Source organism: Amblyomma mixtum, chromosome 9 (assembly GCF_055824585.1).
Source record: "Amblyomma mixtum isolate Tamu chromosome 9, ASM5582458v1, whole genome shotgun sequence".
Lineage (NCBI taxonomy): Eukaryota > Metazoa > Arthropoda > Arachnida > Ixodida > Ixodidae > Amblyomma > Amblyomma mixtum.
In genome coordinates this window covers 24,717,136-24,736,951 of record NC_143020.1, presented here as the reverse complement: position 1 = coordinate 24,736,951, position 19,816 = coordinate 24,717,136, and the positions used below count along the sequence as shown (strand labels likewise).

Here is a 19,816-nt window from a genome sequence, read left to right as displayed (position 1 = left end):
GCGATTTTAGAAGTGTAAGTTTTTTTTTTTCAGGAAGGCTAATGGTTTCTTGAAACAGCAGATCTGCCACTGAAATAAAATATAGGAACTTTTTAATGTCTGTAGTGCGAACGTCCCTTCGCTCTTGCACAAATTAAAATCGAACAATTTTGTTGTTCGTAATTTCAGCTTGCTTTTGAAACTCTTCTTGAAAACAATTCGGATGGTTAGCTAAAATACTACAGTGGTTTCCCTGCCCAAGGAGAAAGGAGATATTTTACTTCATTTTATATTTAGCTGCCTTACTTCATTCTTGCTTTCTCAGCAAAATTCAGTGCGTATTTTAGTCGACTTACTTAACTTTTCTGAAGTTTAGACACCAGGCTGATTTGCTTCTGGGTCAAGCCCTGTGGCTCGTTATGCATCCTCACAGGCTGAAATCTCTATAAGCGTATAGGAACCTTCATTCGCACTCGTTCAAAGGCTCGAGTTTCCTAAAATGACGACAAAATCGCCTCTGCATAGCATAGGGAATAGCTGCCTCACCTAAAAAATTTTGACACTTTCGACGCTGCATTATCACAATAAGTACCGTGTATAAGCAAGTAAAATATTAGCTCAATAACTTCCTGAATTGTTAGGTCATTTTTAAGCAACATAACTAGTCTAGGGGATGCATCATGTCGCCACTAATGATCTTTCCAACAATACTTAGTACTATGCAGCTTTTCGGACGCCAAAAAATCTTCATCACTGATTGTTCTGCACGTGCATAGGCGTTTATAATTCTGTGCTTCATCCTTACGCGTATTTCTAGAATTATTATACTTAATGTTGTCCTTCGCCAGTTTCCAAATTATTAAGATACGTTCATTTGCTGAAGTACAAAGAACAACTGTGAAATGCTGATAATTTCTTGTTAATGTTCTGGCTAGCTACTCTGCGGCTATAACTCAAATAATAGGGCCAAATATTGCAAACACTCGCTCTTGATGGTCGTCCTCTTTTTGCTGAACTTCTAAGAACACTCTGCCTACTCCAGTTCCTAAGACAAACGACAGTGCATCGTATATTGGCTTTATTCCCGACATGTGAACATTTTTTTTCTAGAATTTTAGTCTTGCACGGTATCATGCGTTCACTCTAAACTCAAATGACGCCAGAATCCCAACCAGCGGCGGGCGCTTTCCAGAAAGGAACCGCAGTACTCCTCGACTGATGAAACGAGCAGTCAACCAAACGTAATCATTGCCTTTATCACTTCGTCGCAGCTAAAAAGTAGTAACTGCGGTAAAGACCACTTTTTCCCCGCATACCCTCTGACCCACTCTAAGGCCACTCTGCGCAAAGCTTTTTTTTTCGCATTACCAGAGATGATCTAACTCAAAGAACACCAAGTCACTGCCTCGCCCACCTGGATTAGATTATTAGGGGTTGGAAAGTGGACAAAGTAGTTTCCCGTTTCGACATGTGAGAATTTAGAATGATATCCGTTAGAACAGACCCTAAGCCATTCCTGTTTCCCGGGTCCCGTTAAGTAACAAAGAGCATCTAATCGACGGACGTTATCATTGAAAGTTCACTCGACTACAAGCAACTTATCATCCACAGACTTTCACGCACTGTTCCTGAAATCACGATCGATACTACTTTAAAAGACCTCCTCCTAGCTCTATTGCACCAATAGACCATAGCCTGTACACACTCTGTATCGGCGCAATCAGAGAAACCGCGCGCTGCCCACGCACCATTTGCGAACGCTCATTCGAATTCACACCCATGATTGCGGCACTCAGTAATTGAAACATATTTGCATCATGGGGTCCCGTTGAAATCGATTTCCAGAATACTGTTCCACAGTGCGCAAACCATGCGTCATAGCGCTAGATGCTGCACCAGTGTGTACCGTTAGGTCAGGCGGCACAAATCCTGGCGGGCTGAATTGAAAGCGATCACTGATGCAATTCCTTGCATAACTCCAACCCAGCCCTACGACCAGGCTGCGGTATTACTTCTCCGTACAGTATTACTTCAGTGTCGAAACTCACGCTGGGGTTTGGATAATTGTTCATGGCCATCGGAGTGTGAAAACTGCTGCCGTAATAATTTTGCTGTAAGCGAGTATTGCACAAGTGGATTTTTGTGCAGGCTTCATATAAATCTCCAGTTCGTAAGTCACATATTCCTTTTAATCCGGACGCCTTCATAGTGTAGTAATCCCATCACTGCCGCGAGCACCTCTGCGAATGCTCGCCTAAAGGAGAATATATATGCAGTATGCCTTGCGGTGTTGTGCGCAGGAAACAGGACAGGCGTCGTCATCATTTCTAACCGGTTGTTGACAAAAAGTGACAAACTTTAGGATATACTTGTTAACTTTCAATCCCTAACAGCATCATAAGTTGGCAGTTTGAATGATATAGAAAAAATTCCATTTTCCTTCTCTGCGCATACCTTGAAAAAACTGTTCAAGATCTTTCAGGTATTTCAAGACGAATGTTTATTAAAGGGTCAGCCTACTGAATTTTATCGACCATATTGTCTTTGCGGCAACCGATAGCTCTTTACTCAAATTACTGTTTAGCCAGCTGTGGTGCCAAGGAGTGCGGTAGAACATTTTAAAATAGAATTTATTAATGTGGGAACACATCTGTATGAGATGGTAGTCTCATCTGGCAACCATCTCGATTTCCGCCGCGCGGCGACAAGCATGGCGGCGCCGGTCGAAGCCGGACCTCTCGCTTCGGACTGAATTCTCGTTGTTGCTGCCTTTTTCAGTGCGTTCACTGGCCATAAATGGGGCGCCTGTCTTTCGCTTCGCCTAATTTCGCCTATAAGAAAACATATAAGAGATAAATTTGCTTTATTTTAATAATTAGAGTGACGATTCTGCCGCTCCTAGGCTTAAGTGGAGAGTCGGTTTGTTTACAGCAATGGTTCCCGTCCTGACGACCAGATGGCGCCACTATAGGCTGAGTTTATTTTTGCGTTTCTGCTAGCATACGCTGAACTAAAAGTGTGAATGTGCCTGCGTTTTGCGTACGTGTAACTATAAATATTCATGTGATTTACAGAAAAAGCGAGCGGTACGCCTTCTACAGTTTACTAGAACAAAACGTGCGTTTCTCTGAAATTGGGGCATACAAATGGTACGTAGTATATTCACTTATGCTTCTACAAAAAAAGACTACCACTTTCTTGAACAAAATGAACGTTTGGGGTCGCCACCATGCTTTTTTACGCGACTTTTAACGCCGAAATAAAATATAAATTCCTGCCTAAACCGGGCGCAGACCCCTAGTTATTGATGTTATAGGGTGCCAACTACCAGAATATGCCATTATTTATACACTCATCTCGGTGAGTAGACTGACCCTTTAAGATTATTTGCTGTCAGTTGTCGAACGCTTCATAGGCATGCTCAGCCCTGCGGAAAGCGAACTTCGTTCAACTCAAGCCGCGTGCCAGATACACATTTGAAGCAAACATATTTCGTTCACGATTAAGCGCAATGTGAATTCAGAGCCTAAATTAATCTTGCTATAGTGAAAGTTGCTTGGACAACGAAGTGAATAGCACTTAGCACTGCGCTAATTTTATTTATTTATTTATTTATTTCAAAATACTGCAGGCCAGCGTTGCCCAAGCAGGAGGGGCATAAGAAAACACAAATTACAACACCACGTGAAAACATTTCATGTGACACACAGCAAAAATGGAACTTAAAAGATGAACATAGCAACGACAAAGAGAAATACATGCTTAAAATTGAATACAGGAGAGTCACTTCCTTTTTACTCAAGCAAAAATGTTTTTAGCGCCTGTTCTACGTCAGGAGAGTTAAAAATCGATTCAGGGAGTGCGTTCCAATCTGTTATTGTTTGAGGGAAGAAACTGTGCTTAAATGAGTTTGTTTTAGCGAAAAGAGGCTGTAAGGAGAGCTCCCTAGTATGGCGGGTCCTTCGAGCAGTGGAATGCTTGATGAATGAAGGGGGAGAAATGTTAAGCTTGCCTGAGATAATTTTATGAGGGAAACAAATACGAGTAAGTTTTCTGCGTGTACGAAGCAACGGAATGCTATTGTCTTTCAAGAGCTGTGTTGGGGAGTCAGACCTTCTATATTTATTTAAAATAAAACGCACTGCCTTGCTTTGGATGACCTCTAGTTGATAAATATGTTTCTTGGTGTGCGGGTCCCAAATTACATTAGAGTACTCAAGTTTGGACCTGACGAAAGTTTTGTAAGCCAGAAGCTTAACACCTCTAGGAGTATGTTTTAATTTGCGTCTCAAGAAACACACCTGAGAAAAAGCGGCTGAACAGATCTGAGAAATATGAGTGCCCCAGGTTAATCGGCTGTTAAGAGTAATTCCTAGATATTTGTACCGTGAGACCTCTCGGATGTGACTGGGGTGAAGGCAATATTGGTAATTACTAACATTTTTTTTTCTCGTAACTCGGGGAAGCACACTCTTATCAATGTTTAAATCCATGTCCCATTCTTCACACCAGTGACATACTTTGAGCAAAGAATCTTGAAGCAATTGATGATCTGCAATTGAGGTTACTTCTTTATATACAGCGCAGTCATACGCAAACAACCTTATTGACACAGACGGAGGAATGGTGTCTATTAAATCATTTATATATATTAAAAACAGCAAAGGTCCTAACACACTGCGCTGAGGAACACCGGAAGTAACAGGAAGCGATTCAGAAAGAGTACCATTCACATCAACACACTGAGTTCTACCGCTTAAGTAAGCTCTGACCCATTCAATAAGATACAACGGAATACCAAGTAACTGCAGTTTATAAAGGAGCTTTGCATGTGGTACCTTATCAAAAGCTTTCGCCATACCCAAAAAAAGAACATCGACCTGTCCCGAGTTGTCCAGCACTCTAAGAAAATCATCAATAGTTTTAACTAGTTGAGTGATGGTCGACATTCCCTTCCTGAATCCGTGCTGAAAAGGTGACAGAATGTTTCTTTCATTTAAAAAGTCGATTATAAAGTGGGCCACGATGTGCTCTAGAAGCTTACAGGATGTAGAGATAATTGAGACCGGTCGGTAATTAGTCACGAGTAACTTGTCACCTTTTTTATGAATCGGCACAACACGAGCCTTCTTCCAATCTTCTGGCAACTCACTGGTTTGTAAAGATAAAGTGAATAGTTTAGCCAAATGCTCCGAGATCTGGAGCGCGTAACGCTTTAAAAAGGCATTTGGAATGTCGTCTAGCCCATGCCCCTTCCGAATATTTATTTTACGCAGCAAAGAGAGAACCCCTTCTGTGGAAATAACGGGAACTACGTTAGGGTCGATGGATTGTTTGGGTGCAACAACAACCATATCTGAAGGTCTCCCGAAAACACTTTGAAAGTACCTATTAAAGAGTTCAGCTATTTCCTTCACATCAGTGACTAGGTTCCCATCCTCAGTTCTAATTTCTTTGAAGGTTTCCTTTTGTTGACCAAGGTATCTCCAAAATTTGCGCGGATCTGTTCTTATGAAAGAAGGAAGGGTGACCTTAAAGTAATGGGATTTTGATGTAGACAGGGCCTGTGCCAATTCACCTTTTAATTTCTGCAAACACTGAGAAGATGAGGAGTGATGTCGCCTAAGACGTTTAAGTCTCCGCTTCATATGAATAATATCACGACTCACCCAGGGGTTTCGACGCTTGTTTCTAATTTTTCGCCTAGGTACAAAATTTGAGGTAGAAAATAAAATGCCCTTCTTGAGGCGTTCCCATAAGCTATAGGTGGCACCTTCGTTGGTACACATCAACACATCATCCAAATAATCAATAATGGAAGTGTCGTCAGAGCGATCAAAATCATGGACATAGGCAACGGACAAATTGCGGGTACTTTTAACGTGATCAGTAACATTTTTTACAGCAGTCATCGTGCAATTTTTCACTGCAATTCAGGGCTCACACGTTACGTTTTTGTTGACATATCGGAACATGTGCAATACTATTTTTAAATTAGCCCAGCACTGACTGGGTATCAAGATCCAGCTCTGGGTTCAAATGACGAGTATTTTGCCTACGAGAGCACTTTTCCTCGAGCGCTGACGCTAAGAATTCATTTCAAAGATAACAGAATAAAATGGCCTTTCAAGTGACCTTTTGAGATATCCTTTTCCTCACTGCTTTTCACGTGGCTTTACTGCAGGTCTGTTGCTCCAGCCACTTAGCTGAGCCGGGTGGTGGCTTAATGGTTTGTTCACCGTGTCTAATCAAAAACGTCGTGCCCGGCCGTGTGCAAGGGAGTCCCGCGCACTGCGCGAAAACAACAGCTAATGTCGCGATCTAATGCGCCGTGTGAAGCATCCAACTGGTATCAGCCATCGGGCGAATCTGGGCGGATTGTTTTCTCAAGCTCGTTGAATTTATCTCGGAATAAATTGTCCAAGCACAGAAAACGTGGCGAGTGCTTCCAGAGCAACGGCAGTGAAAGAAAGTCGGTGCATCATGGCCTTCTTGGAATTATTTATTTCAGGGAAAAACCGGGCTTGTGTTTGCCCCAATTCTCTGGATCTAAGTCTCCGGGATAAATGAAAAGGAGCACGCAAGATGCTTCTGGTGTTCCTGCCGTAATGCACGGAGGCAGCGAAGGCCATGCTGTGTCGCTGCATAGTGATTTCTCTCATACAGAAATGGTCAGAGGGACTTTTGGCCCATAAAGTAATATGCGCGTTTAAGGCTGGTGCCAACGTTTGTGCTCTTCCTGACGCCTTGCTCGGAGGTACTAGCTGCTAACGCTCTATACCTGCGCTGAAAGCTCCCAAGAAATATGGTAATAAATTTTCTTCCAATTGGAGCTTACTAGAGTTCACCCGTAAAATTTATTCCCATGTCTTCCGCGTCTAACCATTCGAATACGCGGATTATGGTTGCTCAAGGCAAAAAATTTCCCGGTCAGGAATTTTGACGGACAAGTGTATGCACTCTGTCTGCTACTGTTTACTCGTCATGCGTACGGCTTTTCATTATTTTTTATGCGATCCCCCCTCCACTCTCTGTACATCCGCTATGTAGAAAGGCTTATGTAATATGTGAAATTATTAATGAGGTGGCAAACAGCCAGCAATAAAATCTCATCACTTAGTTTAAACCCCTTCCACCAGCCTAACTACTTTCAAAGCTTCAGAAATGCCCCTAATCCTAATATATCCCTCCACTTAGCCCTGATCTGCAGTAGCCTCAAGCAGCTTAACCCTGCGAGCTTGATTTTCTCATAAGTCCGCCTGACGCAATCCGGCCACCTGCCACCGGAGGAAGCGCCACCGGTGGCTGGTTACTGCTGGAACCATTCGGTACGAGGTTACCGTCTAAGGAAGAGAGTAGCGCGTGTTCGCAGGAACCCCCAACCCAAGGATGGCTACCGCAGAAGCAAAAGAGTGTAGAGAGAGCGTAAGAAGGAGCAACCGATGTTGGTTGCCACTGGAATCGTCCGCAGTGTCGTTACCGTTGAAGGAGGAGGAGAGTTGCCATGGAAGAAGAAGAGTGTGGCGAAGAGCGCAGAAAAGCGTAACGGAAGAGTGGTTACCGCAAGAACTGTGCGGAAGGTGGTTACCACGGTAGAAAGGGGTGTCGCGGGTGCGAATAAATCGCCAACTGGAGGATGGTTACCGTGGAAGAAAAAGGGTATCGCGAGAGCATAGCAGAACTTAACTGGAGGGAGGTTACCACAGGAACCATACGAAGGGTAGCTACCCTGCAAGGAGGCGGGGGAGAGTTACAGTAGAAGGTGTAAATTAGGCGAGAGCGTAAGAATACGTAACCAGTAGGTGGTTACCACGGGAACCACCCGGAGTATAGTTGGCGTCGAAGGAGGAGGCAGAGTAGGGTAAGACTGGTGGCATGGAACACGGCTTATCTACGACAGCTGCTGTTAAGCCTAGGGGGTCATCGGCGGCGTACCGCTCTTAAAGCAGGACAGCAAGTCGAAAAAGCAGTTCGTGAATATTAGAAAAGAGCGCTCTAGAATTGCACAGATACGTCTTTGCTCTCGTATTCTCTACCTAAAAATATTGTACCGTTTAAACATCTTAACAGCTGTCGTTGTATCTTGCTATATACGCTTTGGTAAGCGCCCGGCCAATTTGTGAATCTTCAAAGCCATGCGACACGTGCTGGTAGGGAAAGCAATTCGAAGCGCTTGTCCCGAATTCCTGGTTATGTGTATTCAATTGCGAGTTATATGGACTGGCTCCCATATAGGCACGGAGTTGGTTGCGGAACAAAAATGGAATAATTGCATTGTAGGTGATTTCGAGAATAAATGGACATGTATAGGAAATTTATAGCGCAGAACAGGAAAACGATGATCGTTTAGTACAGGCAAGTGGCGTTCTGTAGCTCGTAAAAGCATCATGAAGCGAGACAGAATGTGAATGATTCATGAGACCAGGAAATTTGATAGCATACTGAAGCCATAGTTGGCGCAGGGCAGACTTCATGGATCATTGGAAGAAGCTTTTTTTTCTTCACTGAATGTAGCCGGGCTGATAATGATAAAAAATTATTCTGATGATGATAGTTGTTCATTACAGATCCGTACTAAAAAGCCCAATGAATACTGGTTCATCCCAAAAGTTTGCGCGATTGCGTCACGCCTGTATTGCTGCCTTCATGACAGCGCCTAGGACTTGGTTACGTCCTCAAGAGTGCACGCTGCCGAAGGGAGCCTTGCGCATGCCACTTTGCCTACAGCCCCAAAGAATTATGACAGCTACCATCCGCTTTTTATTTTTTAAGGCGAAAGCCTTTAATGGCTCATACTCGTAGCCATGGCTCAGTCCGTCGGTTACATCTGAAGTGAAAGTCATAACCAATCATTACAAGTGACAAGTCATGACTAACTAGTTATCAACCAGCCAATAAATTCTAAAATCTTGTGAATGGCGAGAATAGAAACGCCATCCTTGCGTTCCATCCATTCCATAGCCGAGCGTGCTGATTACTATGCTACGCCGCCTTTTTTTTCCTTTATTGCACGACCCCACCTTCCGAAACATCAAAAGTCTGGGAGGCACACACATCGACTTCCTGCCAACGCATACGCAGCTCTCCTTGTCTAGCGTAAGGACGCTGGAGAGCGTTGCGTGAAAGGCTTTCGCCTCATCGCACTTTAGATCACCAAAGTGCCTCCTGGAATTTTTTTTTTCCCGCCGATCTCTCATCAGTACCTCGGACGTTGTGGAAAACCAGTTTCCCCCTCTTCGTTTCGACGCGGCCGACCATCGTCACCGTGCGTCAAGACAGCACCAGCTGGGCGAGAAGGGAAGTTTTCACTCATGGGCGAAAGCGGAAGAGGCGACGGGAGCGCTACCTCGAAGGCTCCGCCGAGCTCCGTGGAGCCGGTCGAGAGTCTCTTCGGGATCCGGCTAGCGTGGCGAGCGGTCGCAGCCACACGCTCTCGTCACCTTCCGCGGCAGGCGCACAGAGATCTGTTGTGCCTTGCCGCTGGACTTCTGGTCCCGGGCAGCGAAGCGTGTGCAGCAAACGGGCGCTCTTCTCACCTTCCCCAGCAAATGCTCGGGGATGGCACTGTCCCAAATAAGGCGGCGCGCACGGGAAAATCCGGCTGCCATTGTCGGCGCGTACAAACGTTCGCCGCCGATACCCCCGAAGTCGCACCCCTGCCCCAGCTGGTAATTCGGAAACCCTTCCTACGTAGCCTTCTATTTCCGAGGAATGCCTCGTTGATGATGTGTAGCTAGCCGGCCCACATTGTGTATTAGTTGCAAAGCAATTAACAGCATATGGGGGTTCACGCTTTGTCGTCCCTCCCTTTGTTCCCTCGAGCACGAACCCCTCCGCGGTTAACGAGCGGGAAGGCTGCATCCACGGAGTGGAAGTGCGGGGGCGGAAGGCTGCCCCCCCCCCCCGACAATTCCACAATGTGGGTAAATATTCTGCCTTTCAATTTCACCGCTCAGATCAGCTTACTTGTTGATGTCCTTCAGGACGTGGTGCTGCATTTCTATGGGCTCTTCAGGTATCACAGGTGGGCTGGGCTTCCTTGGTGACCCGTTTCCACTGCAAATAGAAAGGATAGACAAAAAACAGGCGCTCTTCAGACATGTGAACCGTATATCTGCTCTCGTTTGAGAAAAGGATAAACTGCGCTCAAAAACCTTTTTAACAAGTAGGAAGCTTAGTTATTTCCGTTCATTATGTGGCATCAAGCTTACTTACCACTGTTGCTGACTCACGAGTACAGCGTGGGTATTTAAGAGGAAGAATATAAATTTTCAGTTTGATATTGTATGAAGCAGTGAATAAACCTAAAGTAAGATTAAAAAGCCAAAATATACACATTAAAATGAGCATCTCCTTGCAAATGTAAAAGGCGCAAGAAAGAAATTGAGCCGAAACCTTTAAACGTTAACAACAGCGGCTCTGGAATAACCATCTGAGTAAAATATCTTCTGCTCCAAAATACTTCTAGTTAGCGCAACGTTGAACAGATGTTTTCTTCAACCATCTGAATAAAATATCTTCTGCTCCAAAATACTTCTAGTTAGCGCGACGTTGAACAGATGCTTTCTGTACGTCTCCAAAGCGAGCGGCAGTAAAGTTTGTTACCTATTGCGCAATAGGGCATTTTAAAATAGTTTTTGGGTTAAGGCAACGGGTAAAAGTTGTCCGCAGCGTGTACACTGAGAAATACACTGCTAAAGCACATTTAAAATGCTTTCTACTTTTGCATATCCCAGACAATAGCGTTGTTTTTATACCCTTCGTGCAAATCCACTAAGAAATTGATATCTTTTCAGAAGAATAAATTCAATAAGGCTGATTTTTGGAGTGGTATATATTCAGAATTCCTGAAGTTCGTAAGGTTTTTTTTTTTTTGACCTACGCTTTAGCAGTTACTTCGATCTTAAACAGCATCGGTCCCGTAAACCCTTCGAAGAAACCGCGTCCCTCATAACCAGAGTCAATTTGGGGTTTAAACCCCATAAAACCAAACCAATCTTCCAATCCAGTTCTAATGTATTGGTTTCACTAAATAAAATGATTATGATGATGATGATGAAGAAACAAACTGCTTCAATCGTCGTTATTTCTTATTCTGGATTTAATATATTCTGAAAGTGTTAAAATTTTTCGCATTCTGGTATCACTACTATGTTTCAATTTGTATTCCTGAAGCCAAAATTACAGCGAGTAATCATTTACTCACTGGCATCATCAACTGACGGCGCTTGTAAAATAGCAAGTGAAAAGCGATCTGTTCAAGGTAAGCTGTATACTGAAAGAAAGTGTCAATTTTGACAACAGATAATTGCAGCCATCAGCTTCAACGCAAGTAGGTAAATTTAGCGGCAGCAAACTTAGTGACTGTACGGTGTCTCTCCTTTATATTAACGTGCAAGCGAAAACTAACGGCTGTCGAAATCAGTCAGGTGCTCTGAACTGCGTAAGCCAGAAGCCATGACACGCACCTATTCTTGGGAGGTAAAAATCCCTCAAAACGTTGTCTGTTTGAAAGATATGAGGAAATGAAACAATATTTCAGATGCAGCAATGTTCCATCACAAAATATTAAAAACCTTGGTCTCTCGCAGACGACAACTTGGCAGTATACTTTTTAACACTGTCACTGGGCTTACGGAGGCAAGTTTACTTCTGAAAACTTTATGCGAACTCAAAGCTAAAATGTAGCTAAGCCGTGACAATTGGGCTATTTCTATTTACCGTAAACATACAAACTGAACATTTAGCACCAATACAAGTCATCATTTAAAAAATTTTGTAAACTGGTTTAAAACGTCGCGATTATGAGTTAGCGTCCGTGCTGGTTACCACGCGGGACGTAAGTTTTAACTGCCTGACTCATCAGCTAATATTCTGCAACGGAGAAGATCATGGAAAAGAGGCACTTTCTGTAGAAGTCAGTGCAGTATGAGAGCCAAATAAGGGAATTATCTGTTGGAATCTTAAAATACTGCAGAAAAATAAAACTGCAGATTAGGCACTACGCATTTATTTGGAAGAAAAATTCCCGTGTAAAAGTAAATGTCATTGTCATAAATGTCATAAATGTCAACAGTGCCACTAATACTTGATCATGTCGTTACAATCAATTCCGGCCGAGCTGCCTAAGGGGGGGGGGGGGGGGGGGTAAAGTATGCGCGTAAAAAATTACGCACATAAAAACACAGCACAGTTTTGTAACACACTGAGTAGAATTGAAAGAATCGTGAAATGATACGACACTGTCAGGTCAGGTCAGGTCCATACGCAATATCGAGCTTTTAGTATCGTAATATTTTTGTGCGGGCGGAATGTGAACTTACTTGGGTATCGGGAACAGTTGCGTGCTTGAGGAGGTGTTCATGCCGGTGATGTCAGAGGATGGCCTCTTGGAATTCGCTTGCTTCTGCCTTGAGAAGTAACATTCAGGTAAAGAGTGAGAACACAAACATTAAATTTTGCGGATTTTTTTTATTTGTAAAAGCGAATCTTTGATGCCGGTGGCCCCTCGTGAGGGTGAGCTTTAAAATATATTTCGTGCACTACCTAACAGAGAAATTATCAAAGCTATCACTCACACTGTCGTTAAAATTGCGCAAACGACTTTTAGCGCTAAGCGCAAGTGGGAAAACAAGAACTCAAATTTATACAAAAATTAGCAGTCCGTTTAGCATGGCTAAGCGCGGAATATAGTCCAGTAGCAGTAGTGGGCACTGATGATCTTTACGTGCTGAAGGCACTTCATTAATGGCATTCAGTATAATGGCTTTTGGCGTTAAGGAATTCCTCGTTAAGGCCTTTACCTGGAAGACATTTGCCACGACGGCCTTCACCCTAAAGACCTTTGACATAAAGGTATTTACCCTGAATGCATTTACCTTGAAGGCCTTCACCCATGTGAAGAGCACCCACCTGGCGCATTGCCCACAACCCCTTTGTGTAGGTGAGCTACTTGCCACAAAGTAGACTTCAGGGGCGTATATACGTATCTCCTAAGCGAAAAATTCGCCCAGTAGCGCTACTGCACTAAAAGCTATTGCAATCCTAAGAAATATTTAGGAAAGCTTTGTTACCTAAAGGACTTTAAAGTTGATTGAATGTTACACGCATGGTGCTAAGATTGTGCGTGCAAAATTATTGCTATACGATGCCAGTAATTGCTTTTCCATGTAAAGTGGTACATAGCGTATCCTATTTTAGATGGGATGGAAGGGACGGCTGCGCTGAGCGAGAAGTGTGGTAAACTATGGTACGGTATGAAACTACTGCTTATCATGTAATCAGTGCGTTAAATAAATTTGATAACATTATCAACTTGAATAGGGCAGTTAAAATGTCTTGTTTAGGGGATCACCTTCTGTCCTTTAGTTCTGATAGTTTGTTCCACGCAATTATCTTTCATGCAAAGACACACATAATTGCGCTTTGAAATGACTTGGGACAACAAAGGGACGATACAAATACTGGTGTGCAAAACTGTTTGTGTCGTCCCTGCGTTGTCCTAAGTCATTTCAAAGCGCAGTTATGTGTGACCACGTTAACTACCAACTAGGCCAATTTGAAACGCTCTTCTTTCATGCATAACTGTAAAACTTCAGCAGGGGAGCTATTCTTCTGTGAATCTCGTAATGTTAATTTAAAATGTAGCGGATTTTCTCTAAGGGCATATGTATCTGATAAGAACCGTTTCCTGTGTGGCGTACTCTACTGCGACATGGGCGGAAAACACTGGTGTTGACCTGAATGAGTAACAAGTGTTAAAGTTATTTATCTACTTAACTGTTGCTCGCGTTAGCGGCTTGTCGAACATTTGAAACTGGATTGTGATCAAAACGACACACTGACACCAGCCATTTTCTTGTCCCTATCGAAGCACACAGACTCAAGGCTTTGTGAAAATTAACATGGGGCCTCCTGAGACGTTATATTAGTTTTTATGCTATTTTGCCTTCAAGATTTAAAAAAATCGGTTTGTAATCCGTCTCAGTAAGGTAGCAAGCAATGTTTCCCTTTCAAATGAAGGAGTAGGGTGCAACGAACAGTAACTAATGTTTCGATGGCATTAGATAGAAAATGTGAGAGAAGTAAAGTTACTTCCGTTAGATTCTTTTACAAGAAGGACAATGTTTGTAAGCCATCTAAAGAACTGTATCGGAAACCATTAGTGGTGAAGCGCGGCTTTCATGTATAAAACACGGATGAACCCTTATAGATAACGGACTCTAAAGGAAGCATAAAAAACCTAAAAATTTGAGCAATGGGCAGGATCTTCTGGCACCGCGCTCGCCACACGTGGACCTGCGATGCATATTTCGCCTGCTGAAAGTAGTTAACATCCACGTTCTTACCGCGCGAGCCGCCTCCGATGAATGATGAACACCGCCAGGATTGCAGCCATGATAACAACGGCTGACAGAATTCCTCCTACGACTGCTCCAACGGAGCTTGTCTCCTGCGGGAGCGCTGCGAAAGAAAGCAGATGTTCTCCAATGATACTGGTAGCAACGCCTTCAGCACACCAATTTGTACAAACCACGCACGGAAACCAAGATAACTAGGAACGCGATTATTTAAGGGCGAAATATGTATTCTCTGGGTACTGCGCAATTGTATTCTGTATTTGTGCCTCCATGCGAGGCTTGCTCACACTCACGCTTGTTTGTTAATAATGCGCTCCTCAATGCCCGTACCATGAAGTGCGTTTAGAGAGTAGCGAGAGTACCGTTATGGCTCCCCTGTGCTTCTATACTTTGCCACTCATACATGCAAAGCTGCCCTGATGCAGAGAATTCCATTCTCGAGTTTCGCGGCGAAAGAAACTGCAAACCGGACAGCCGCGTTTTCCGTGACGTTCTCATTCATGTAAACTTACCCACTGTGAACCTAATACAATACTACATGGACCCGTGTAAGGCTTATGTTGTGCATTTAGAACTCTATGAATATATAATTTTATTATGGACCTGCATAATCACGCACCTTGCACGCCAAAAACTGGCTTCTGCAAAAGGCGTTGGATGTAACTTTGATGCCAGTACCTTAGCAAACAACAGTCTGAGAATTAAACAGACTATCGCCTCAGCAGCAGGAGAAGTATTACTGACTTCCCACTTCAAATTACTATCGTAGGTAGCGAAAGCAATACGATCTTACCAGTGATGAAAACTTCGGGACTGCTGGCCCGGCTTCCTCCACGAGTGTATCCAATAATGTACAGGCTGAATGAGTAAAGGATAAGAAAAGGCCAATAATGAGGGACTGCTTGCCGAGAATGCCATTGAGAGAAAGAAATTAGGGCCCTTAGAGGCAATGAAACTCAGTTCAGTTCAGTTCAGTTTATTGCCTTAAAAGTCCCTCGTAGGGGCATTACATAAGGGGTGGGTTTTTATACAAACAGTAAGGATCATGGTAAACAGTTATTGAAAAAATGGTAAGATACAATTTGCAAAAACGAAGATGGGCAGGTAGTAAAAGCGATTTTGAGTTTTTTGTGTGGTTTTATGTTCATAGCGGCTGACTCGAGTTCATATTTCTTCTGCATTTCGTGGTGTACTTCACTGCCGTAAAATGGGCGTATGAACACCTAAAACCGGTGTCACAAGCTGTATAAAAAAATACGCCGAGGAATACTACTAGCTTCATCGCCAAGTATACGTAGGGACAACAGGTTAACTGTGTCGGTTTGTTATTTTCGTATTTTTTGGGTCCCCTTATTTCTTTAGTTTATTATAAGGATAAAGGATGAGTTGAGATGCAAGTGTGAAATAGTTCCAGTGTTAAAATTTTCGACCGCATTACTGTCGTGTCTCTCTTTGCAAACTCTTTTAATCTGCCTAATACTTCTATTAATTTATTGATTTTTCTTATGCTGTAAGACAAAAGAAAACGGCTGCTCCTTATCTTTTTGTACAAACGTCATTAAGAGGCAGGATTTCTTTGTTGTTGAAGGTAGCAATCAATGTTAACACTCGAAGACTTAAAAAAAATTAAGTAACCAAGCAAAATCATTTATTGCCTATATGTTCTCACATTGATTCACTTTTCCCCCCTTATTGCCGGTTTTATTGCTTATGTTTTTTTTTCTGCCCGAAGCGCCATTAAAACAGCAGGTTGGTGGATCCCAGTCTACCATATTGTGACGTAGTGGTGACAGCAGTCCAGGCAGAGAAGTAGTCAGCAAAATGGCTTCCAAACGAAACTCTTTATTAAGCTGACTTTCGCTCACAAAGAACTGGGCGACTCGTCGGCGGTATAGCAACAAGCATGCTCGGCGGCCGTCCAACAGAGTACCCGCCGCCCCAGGCCGTGCACAATTTAAAGGTGATAGAGAACTTTCGAGATACATCGTGCAAAATTGTCACAACATTCTGGAACAACGAAGAATCGGCTCCGCCTGGATGCCATAAATCGAGATATATCTGGTCAGGTGTTGCATCACAAAAAAGCAATAAATCCGTGTGCGGGCAGCTTTGAAGAATGGGCAAACAAACAGCACAAAGATTTCCGGTGATATTACACTGAAGAAGTGAAGCAAAGAGGTTATTACTTTGGCTGTGGCTGTAGCGGCCTTGCAGTGCGTCTGCTTTATATAGTCAGTCCTGTGACAAAGACTACGGCTGGTGTATCCTGTTCGCTCCATTAGTCCCCGACGAGCTCTTTTGTTCATTCTAAACGCCCCTGACTTCCCACATAGATTGTCTTTGACAGCTCGCCGTCTTCCAGTACTTTGTCGAATATTTCAATGAAGGCTACTTACCCGTACTCCGTTCCTGCTCTGAGAGGTCCATTGCAGGGCGCTTGGTTCTGGCTGTCGCACTGCTGCGATCCTATCGTGCACACGAGGGTGTTTGTCTGTCCAAGCATTGGTTGGCAGTTTAGTGGATCATCCCCATCGTCACCTACATTATGGAGAATAAACAGCGCTGGCAGTGAGAACAATTTGAAGACTGCATAGTGCTTACCCAGCTCGACTCAATCCAAGAGTCTCTGGGCAAGACTCAACGCATGTGACTGAGGTAGCATACACAACTTGAACTCCCTCGGTTACTGAGAGCTAGCTGCGATTATTGCTTTAGTTGAAAACGTCCTGCATGCAGCAGAATATTTCTTGATCTAGTTGTTGAAATCCAGTGGCGTTTGTGTACGGAAAATAAAATATAAGTATTTAATAGCTGAGGATGATGGTCTCACTGTCTCACATTATATGTTGTTCTTAGAGCAGTACCACGCAGTCCGGGACACCCAACAAGATTGACTAGAATTCCATTTAGAAGTATAACTCATTATAATTCATCTAGCGCAGCGAACATTCGGCGAAGAGAAGCTGCACAACCTTCACAGAAGCTCCGCAGTTGCAAAAAAATACTCATCATGCTCCTTGTTCCAGCAGCTGATTAGTTCGGCCTCACCTTGCGAACTGCTAGGCCTCGTGGTTATCGTAGTTCAAACAGAAAAGAATACCCTAGTCTAAGTAGTAAGTATAGCAACCGCTAGGAAAGATGGTGATCGCCGAGTCGGCTTCCGCACCGCTATGATTTTAGTTGACCTTCTAAAGTTTTGAAAGCCTACAATTACCTTATGATCACCTTTCGTCAGCAGCCTCGAGACGGCGGTCAAGCGCACGGTATTAAGTAGTTATTCCTTACACAGATGAGGATACCGGCGCTGTTTTTTCACTATTCTGTTTTGCAGTAATGTGAACAAACGGCCATTTCCTTGCGAATTGATGCTGATGTCCCAAAATTCTCATTTCTTTAAAAGTTGAACCTGTGAACAACCCTTGAAATGCAGAGTAGCTAGCATGACGAAGAAAAAGCTACACTACTACCTTCTACCATGCTTACAGAGGAGTCTTTTCATTCCCATGCACGACATCGAAACTTCGTGCACGTGCCTACGACGAGGATTGAGGTAGTGTGACTTCACGGTTAGACGCCTTAAACTGTGCTAAGCCGTGTTTAGCCACTGAACGAATAGCGACCTACTAACTGAGCTAAGGGTACAAGGATATAAGGGATGCCTAAAATTCTACACATGCTACACAATCTCAGAGGTGTGCTTTTAACACTTCGAAAATAATAGCGCAGTATCATGTTTGGCAAGGAGGTAAGTTGATATTTTTTAAGAGCAGTAGAAGTAGGGCCCTCTAGCGTCCCTCCCTCCCCCCCCCCCCCTCCACATCCGGAAGGTGCCGCCTGCAAGCATCCTCCGGGATGGGGGGCGGCATCTCTAGGTACTCACTGGTAAAAATTCATATCCCTTCCACGAGCCCCCGCACATCATGCACCCACCGACCTCCTCTATACGGAAGCTACACCAAAACGCATGCATCCGCATCCTTCCTGCTGAATCCTTCTACCCACCTTAACTAAAAGCGAAAGGTAAAACGAATACCAATAAAGCAGGTTTTCCACACTGGATCATATAATCGCCTGTGCATTTTTTTTTTCAAGTTAAATAACAGCAGTCGTTAATATTTATGATCCCACTGCTTGAGGACACGACCATGTAGCCATCGCTACCAATACCCTTTATTAAACACCTTGCAAAAATTCCCGTGTAGCCAAAACTTGTCAATGAAATCGTATCTAATCCCGCCTCTCAAATCCTGGATGCTCAGCTTAATCTCAACACTGTCAGCCCATGGCGTGTCTCACCTGCGGTGTGATTGACTTTGAAAGCATGAAAACACTCACCTTTTTTGAAAGGGTTCCAGCCTTCCGGAGTTATTACGCGGTACAGTGCCGGTTGCTTTCGAGGCAGTTCAGTTCTGGCTAATTTGGTCGTGACATTTGCAACTGCAAGGGTATAAGGAAAGGCGATGACTGAGCACGTAGTTCTTTTACGAACTTTTTTTACATTTTACTTGTATCAGTATAATCACGCAGTATCTCTGACAGCGTTAATAAATGGCTGCTTCAGAAGAAGGAAAACTACCGCAGTATATTATCCTGCTTGCTAGTCAATGAGATTTCTGGGAAAAAAAATCATGTCTGATATAACCACAGGTCATTTGATTCTGAATTTAGATAGCGATTCAGCCATCATGCAGGAATTTTGAAACAGTCATACGAAGTTTTCTGCTCAAGTGCGTTCAATATGACCCAAAATGGAACATCCGCACGAGACAACAAATAGTTGATGGAAAGTACTCAATGGCCATCATGCGACGAGGCGTCATAGTTTATTGCCAACCGATTCTCGCTGACATGCGGCAGAAGCTTGCCAACCCGTTGGCAGTGTGAACGCTACTTATTCGGCGGACGAAAACAGCTTTGCAGTAAAAATCGGAGAAAAAAAGCTGGATACTAAAGTGCCCTTTCGTCAACCTATGCGATATATTTCGAAAGCTGGCGCCAAGATTTTCGAAACATGAAGGTGTGTTGAGACCGCGTTGAAAACTTGGTTTTCACGGCGTATGAGTAACGAAGGCTCGTTTGGTAAAAACTCGAAAGCAAATTTGCGAGGCCAAACCGAGATCCCCTTGTAAAGAGCTCAAGTCTCCTAAAAATATTAGCTTGTCTAACAAGCTTAAAAAGAGAAGGAGGTTCAGTTCACATTTCTTCAAGTAACAAGGGGGTAAGAGAAAGTAGGTTTTTTAATAAAACCTCGAAAAAGCTTTCTACTTAGTTTTCGTCGTATTTACAAATAGGATGCAGAGTAGTGTGACAGCACCTCTAAAATGAAAATATTTTATTTGCTAATAGCGTGTGTGTGCTCAGCATGAACATGCAATAGAATTTTTCAAAATCTTCACTCTCTAGACAAAGGATTTCCCAAAGTATGTTCACTGTTCGCTTCAGTATAGCATTGTATATAATTCAGCTCGTCATTTTTC

The 19,816-nt window shown here is 43.4% G+C and overlaps 1 protein-coding gene across 2 annotated transcripts in view; it reads right to left on the bottom strand.

Annotated features, from left to right (window-relative positions):
* LOC149328536 (receptor-type tyrosine-protein phosphatase H-like) overlaps nt 1-19,816 on the bottom strand; it is a 146,290-nt gene that overhangs the window by 24,295 nt on the left and 102,179 nt on the right. Inside the window, exons 15-20 of one of the 2 annotated variants that reach the window (XR_016285853.1) lie at nt 18,675-18,776; nt 16,736-16,877; nt 15,133-15,197; nt 14,328-14,442; nt 12,303-12,385; nt 9,946-10,035 (exon numbers count right to left, since the gene is read on the bottom strand). Coding sequence is in view for 1 of the 2 variants with exons in the window: in XM_089562174.1 (XP_089418300.1) it covers nt 9,946-10,035; nt 12,303-12,389; nt 14,328-14,442; nt 15,133-15,197; nt 16,736-16,877; nt 18,675-18,776 (601 nt within the window). In the remaining variant the exon portion in view is untranslated. Of the gene's footprint in view, nt 1-9,945; nt 10,036-12,302; nt 12,390-14,327; nt 14,443-15,132; nt 15,198-16,735; nt 16,878-18,674; nt 18,777-19,816 lie in introns of both variants that reach the window. The other variant, XM_089562174.1, reaches the window with a different exon arrangement.